At 39.2% G+C, this 7,001-nt stretch overlaps 1 protein-coding gene across 1 annotated transcript; it reads right to left on the reverse strand.

Moving 5' to 3' along the window:
• Positions 1-257: 257 nt before the first annotated feature.
• Positions 258-6,897, reverse strand: LOC104960558 (ubiquitin carboxyl-terminal hydrolase 32-like; the record flags this gene model as incomplete). Its single annotated transcript, XM_010788633.1, has 7 exons — positions 6,878-6,897; positions 5,626-5,825; positions 3,441-3,598; positions 2,901-2,982; positions 2,682-2,756; positions 445-583; positions 258-363 (listed from the first exon to the last, which is right to left on the reverse strand). Coding segments are annotated over exons 1-7 (780 nt in total), but the record flags the coding sequence as incomplete, so codon positions are not given.
• Between the last annotated feature and the right edge of the window lie 104 nt (positions 6,898-7,001).

The raw sequence follows: 7,001 nt of genomic DNA on the forward strand, positions 1-7,001 counted from the left end.
AGAACATTCACTACGTTTGATTGTTGCACCACCAGGTTTCTCTTTGGTCGGCCGGTTCTGTTAATCAATAAAAAAATGTGATCGCATCAATCACAGTAATAATCTTTGTTTAAATCTAAGTAGTATTTACTTGCCCCACTGTATCTACTTTCACCCTTGTTTAGTTTCTTGTTCTTACACCTTATCTCTTAGTCTTCATTGTGGACCCACAAGCCTTTCAAATGTCATGTTTTCAGAGCAGTGGTGAAGCTTCTTACCCTGAGTTTGAGCGGAGCGATGTTCTTCTGAGTTCCGCTCCACAGCTCCATCACCAGGTCACCGTAGCACTTGGCCATGTGACCTCGCATCCCGATGGGGTTGGTTCTGTAAACGCACCAACACGGGCCATTTAGGGTGATAGGTTCAGGATCATGATGGGAACATTCAGACCAGAGTGCTACCTACCTGTTGAGCTCATAGAGGTGTCTCCCTGAGATGAAGTAGTCTGTCAGAGGCTTGGTGTTGCTCACACACTGGATACTGGAGTTCATGAAGCAGGTGTTGCCAAGGTTACTGAGGCCTGTGGCTCCTTTCTCTGTGGGAACTGGGAGGGGAAACAAAGACAAGCTTTCTATACTGACCTCATACTATAAAGTTATAATTGTTGCTAGAGGGAATCAGAGACAATATTGTTATATACTATGTTGGCACATGTGAGACAACGAGTGTGTTTGTGTGGGATATGTTTCTGCAACACTAAGAGATGGATAGACTTAAATATGATGTCTATGTAACCCTTAAAGGTAAACATTAATATTAAAACTAACTACGTTAAATACTAATAACAATGGTTTATTGTTTGCCCAAACCATGCAGTTAAAGGAATTAAATATATTTGGTTTGAATGGATTATTTTTCCAACCAACAATCGTACGCATACTTTTTTAGCGATCTTTGATTCTGGATAAATGAAGGGAGGTAGCTTTCTTCCACAGACTGCTGACCTGTATGATGGCGAGTTTGTTATTTTAGCGGCTCTTGCATTATCTGTTTAGTAATCCTTTTTTGGGTTTCAGGAGGAATGGCTTTGGATAAAAACCAAGATTAAGAATGGCGACTGTCAATCAAATGCGAAACATTAGCTCAATTTGTGGAACAAATGATTAAAATGCTATGCAGTCCAGCACAAAAAGGGACACTTGGTCACCCAACTTGCCTCCAACTATATCATACAAAGAGTAGGTTTGTGAGGATGGAAAGATTTCCCTTCATATGTATTTTGCAGAGTCTGCACTACAGTTCATATCCACCATTCATAGCAGGTCAATATTTGACAAAACTAACAATTTCTCATTTACAAAAGCACAATAAGCTCCTCCAGCAGTGGCGGCTGGTGGAAAATATTTTTGGTGGGGCTGTTGATATAGTGAGTAAAACAATTTTTTGGGGGAGAAATCACCCCTTAAATTGGGACTTCTGGTGATGTCTTTTATTTTGAAACTCTACATCAGAATGTCCTGATTTTTTTCTGAGTGACTAGATGGGATGTCCTGCTATCACCCTGAAGTGAAATGAGTCTTTGATACTAGACAGTTTTTGTTTTATTCTCATCTAAACACAGAGGGAGGATCTTTTTTGACTCTACCGTAATGCATAGGATATTCGCGCACCGCAATATCACGTGAGGGCTGGCTTGACTAGGTTTTTCCGAGTGGAGGCTGGCTTGACCGCAGTCTAAACTAGAGAGAGAATCGCTGTCAAGGGGGCTACAACTACAACAAGATGAACATATTTGACCGTGATTTAATTGTAATAGACGTTTCAAAATGATGCCGAAGTTACAACATACTGATACCGGATAGTAAAAACCATGAATTAAGGCTTTGACATGTCTGCAGACAGACGGCAGGCGAAAAACCTTTTAAAATGCATGTTTTCTAATGGAGATTTGGCTAAGCTAACGTTGTAAATACTCCGACCGTCCACACTCACAACAACGGCCTATACAGACATAAATAAACCAGCGACTGTATTCGCCATGACACAGACAGTATGTGGTTTGTACTTGTTTAACTTTTGTCTAGTTTCTGAACAGATATGAAGAGCTGTGAGCTCTGAGTGCTAAGAGCTAACAGCTGTGTTGTTTTTCTGGGGAGCTCATTGAAGATGACGTCACGGCTCCGCCTACACTGCGTTACTATAGATACTACCCCAGTTCCTCACGAGTCTAAAAAACAACTCACGTCAACGCACGTAAGCAACGTGGGCGCCAACGTGAGCGCCCTCGTGACCAAAATATTTGACGGCGCTGATTGGCTGAAATTATGTTTCGGCGGCAGAGTTTACTATTGAGACTTTTGCAACGTGCTGGTTGCTGCTGTTTGGCTCGGGGGCAGCGCCCCGTAATGATAAACTAATGCTAAGGGCAAGGCCAGGCAGGAAACATGTGACTTATCAGTAACTTTAGACATCGTAACACAATTTTAAACAAGATTTTATTGTAGATTATACATTTTACTGATACCAATTGTATGATATTTACCTTGTTCATTAAAAATTAAAAATATATATATTTTTGAAATATATATTTTTTAATTTAATATTTAAAAAAAAAAAAAAATTTGTATGTGGGAAGAGGTGGGGCGGCGCCCCTAGCGCCCCTATGGGCCGGCCGCCACTGCCTCCAGTGTTTTCCAGCTTACCTTTGTGTCTGTCCATCTTACTACTGTTGGCAATGAAAGACATTTCCTCAGGCCAGCTCATGTCTTTGTTCCTGACTGTGGAGGGAAAGGAAGAGATTAAACCAATTCACTCATTGTTTAGAATGACCACTTATCAATAAGATTGTGTGTTGTTGTAACACTTTTATGCGTCTGAATATATGTTTTTGGTGGGATTTGTAACAGGTAGGTGATTCAAACCTTCGATAACTAGCTGCTGCTCGTCATAAATCTTCAGGCTTTCCAGTGTGTGGTCTTCATCGTCCAGGAGGGTGAGGTAGTTCTGCAGGACAAAGAGAGGAGAAACATACTTTTAATTCATCAGACTATGGAACTATTACTCTTCTGCATCACTGCATTTTAAATGTACCATTACATTTGGTCTCATGAAAGCTGCTGGGCTCCTAATATCCCATTGCTCCTTCCACACTTTGAGTGAGTTGAGTTTATTTTTTTGTCCCCTTGTTTGCTTGTGTGGTCATTTGACAACATTTTGATTTAGTTATACGTTTTTTTAAGTGTTATAGTGAACATCCAGCCAACATTATTAACTACCTTCATCCTTATGATCAGAATTTATTTAAAATATTTGTATTGGTTTTTAACGCTCTTAATGGTCTTTTAAGCACAATATAGCATAAAAAGTGCTATAAAAATATAGTATGATTTGTAATATACTGGCTGACCAATATCTGATATTGCCATATGTATGAAAGTAACTGTGAAAGCTTGTTGGCCCACCTCACTGTTGTAGAGCCAGAGCCTCATGTCCTCCTCCTTGATGCGCAGTCTCTGGGACAAGTACAGGTGGATGTCTTTGATAGTGCCCATGCGGCTGAAGCAGCCGGTGTAGGCCAGCATCCTCTTCAGAGGAGCGTTGGGCGAGGGCACGCTTCCTGCTAAGGCGCACAAAAACGACAGGAAAATTCACAAAAACATCATCAGAGCAAATCGGTGTGTTAATATAATTATTTCTTAGCTTCAACAGTGACTTTAAAATCCTTGTGTGATTAAAAAGTCAACTAACATTGTCAATGCACAAGCTTACAGATGCAAACAAGTGATCAATTCCAACAACAGCATTGTGGTGACTGAGGATTAGTTGTAAGGAAGCAGCAAGAAAGGGCTTTTTTAAATTTTATAATCAATCAGCGCAGACTTGATTGGTCAATCATCTTAGTGGATTTAGTGGACTCAGATTGGATCAAATCAAAGACAAACCAATCAATATCAGTCCTGTTTCTTTCAATTAATATTCACCTAACTGATATTGACTTGAAAATGATTAATAAACTAGTGATTTTATAGTGTTATGCTTTCAACCTTCACAGATTTGCTTTTCAATGAACCATCCTCTACACTTGTTTGAATGCTCTACTGTTGTCAGGAAGACATTGTGTTGTATTTGACGCATAATTGGATCAATTTGAGATATTTAGCCACATCCCTGAGAGAGGGCTTTAATGGCAGGCAATGACAAGCAGCTGCTCAAGACACATTATGAGTCATGATGGAACCCGAAGCTTCACTTGGGACTGAAACCTGATAAGATGACTTGATTTGAAAAAGCGCTCGCATGCTGAGTGCTGATGCCTGATTACCCAGGAGCCACTTCTTCATTTCATGCTTTGTCATCGGCTTCTTTTAGCAATGAGGCCTTTTCAGTTTATCCATCATATCCTCATATACATCATGCAAAGGGATAAAAACTGGAGTTAAATCAAGCTTGATCGTGCGTGAGTTTACATTATGAAGATAATAGTGACAAAGACTGCATTAAGATAACTTGATATGAAACAACTACCGGTACATGTAGGCTACCAAAGGAAAAAAGCTCAATCCTATACAATCATCAACGTGTCAAATCTCAATGATGTTGCTGATTTAATGGCTGCATAATCAAGCACACACTAGGGCTGCACACAAAAAACAACCTATTTGCAATTATTTTTGACTGATGTTGCAATTGCGATATGATTCACAATATTGGAGAGAATACATTTCTGATTGGTTAGGCTGGTCGGCTCTGTTGTATTTGGTTAAGAGAAGTCCCGCCCCTAAGCCTATCATACATAATGTGTTGGATCGCTAGCAAATACAAGCGCTAGTGTTACATAGTGATGTTACTAAGTAACAAAAGTAAACAAGGGAGTGCAATATTAACACATATTCAGCCTTAAACAAGCGTTTTTAATATTGCAATTACACTTTGATTGTGCAGCCCTACTACAAGCATTGCTGTTTTAGAAATCTTCCAAAATGTTTTTTTTAACAATTAAAATGTAAGATGATGTTTCTTTGTAATTGGCAAACACAAACAAAGTACTTAATCCGACACACTTTATTTTTTTACGAGCTACTTCTTAAAAAAACAGGAGATACCAGTTCAGAAATATAAAGTTTCTAAGTTTGAATTATTGATATGATAAATTACTCCTGAACATTTTGTGAAGCAATCAGCTAAAGAGAAAATGTATGTCTTTGATAATTTTTCAGGTGTTCAAAATTGTTAATAATTGACCTTCCAAAGCCCAAATGTAAATATGAGGGTACAGATATGCCTGACATTATTTTCAAGGCCTAAAGTGTTTCAAATATATTCCTTTTAATAACTTGAAGTTGCTATGATTTGTTGTTTTCTTATGATTAAGAGTGTAGAGCACTTGAACAAGTGTTATCAAAACTAACAATTGAATTGCAAGGTCTGTGAAGATGAAAAACGTTTGAATTATGCAACTTTTAGAGTGATCAGCATTCTTTCCCCTTCATGGGCCATTGGTTCATTCCACTGCCCACTCCAGAGAACTGCCCGGGCTGGATCAGTCCACTGTGGGAGGATTAAAAGGGGGAGGGGAGGGGGATGCGGGGCGGCTCAATTAAGCATTTGTCGACGGCTTGCTCTGGTCTTGCTGCAGGCTTACGTTACCTCTTGGTGGGGGTAAATACGGTGGGAACATTCGCAGGCTGCTCATACCCATGTTGACCCAGATGTTGGACTGGGGGGAGCGCGTGGCCGGCTGCTGGCGGAGGAAGAGGAGGTACCGAGGGAAGAGCTCCAGCTCTGCACTGCCTGACTTGCTCTCCAGGATAACCTGCAGCGGCGGAGGGGAAACGTTTATACTTTGACTTCATGGAAACCACAGCTTGATCAGTCTGGAAAAATACAGGTTATTGATCAAGGCTGCGTTTACTCCTGTAGATCAGTTCAGAACAGATCAAAAAAAGAAAGTACATTATTGTGATATATATATGTTATTTTTTGTAGCACAGTGTGCATTTTTTAAACGTAACTTCTTATGTTTATATTCATATTTTAAATGTATTTTATTTTATCTTTAATTGGACATTTTAATTTAACTGCTTATGTTTCTATAAATATATTTTTACTACTTACTGTAATATGTTAAAAACTATTTGATTTGATCTTAAAAATAGGACATTTTTACTCAAACACCTTATGTTACAAAACCAAATTCCCCCTGAAATAAAATATTCAGATGTATAGGGACTGAAAGGAACTAAAAAATATATAGGACACAAAATAAAACACATTCATGTTCTAATATTTCAGAGAAAGAACTTGTAACCACTGTTATTAAACGATGTTCCATAGGTTTTTATTTGAGCCTGATATACAATCTAAGTAAGAAATATATAATTTTCCCTAGACTTCCTGCAAAAAGCATAATAGGGTCTAGTGTTCTCACGATACCAACATTTTGGTTTCGATACCGATACCAAGTCAAGAATTGCGATTCCGATTCTTTTTCGATACTTTTCTTAAAAAAAGGGAAACAGTCTTAAATGTAATTATTGTGCTTTATTTCACACCAGAACCATAACCATAACATAAACTTTTAAACAATGAGAACAATACATTAAATAAATGACTAGAATTTGTATTAAATACAATTAAGCATCATCTATAAACAACTTTTTTGTTTTTCCGCTTCTGGCGTCTTTTTTGTCAACAAGCCGAGGCGCAGCGGCAGTTGCACTCCCACTTGCAGCCATGCTTCACGTTTTCTCACATGCTCTGGCAGCTAGCGCGTGCACGAGAGAGGGGAGGACCTTAGAGCGTGCTTGAGAGGGGAGGGACTGCAGGCACGGCTGCAGTGCAGGGAGTGGAAGCAGAGCGCTGAACCCACACAGCTCTTATTAAAACGGCGCTTTCTCACCGAGTACTTTTCCCCGTCATTCTTAAAGTACCGATACTAATGAAACGGAGGAATCGTAACATTTTTAACGGCAGGGTATCGCGGTACCTTTCAAGTATCGGTACACCGTGCAACACTAATAGGG

This window comes from Notothenia coriiceps, unplaced genomic scaffold (assembly GCF_000735185.1).
Source record: "Notothenia coriiceps isolate Sejong01 unplaced genomic scaffold, NC01 NC01_scaffold00031935, whole genome shotgun sequence".
Taxonomy (NCBI): domain Eukaryota; kingdom Metazoa; phylum Chordata; class Actinopteri; order Perciformes; family Nototheniidae; genus Notothenia; species Notothenia coriiceps.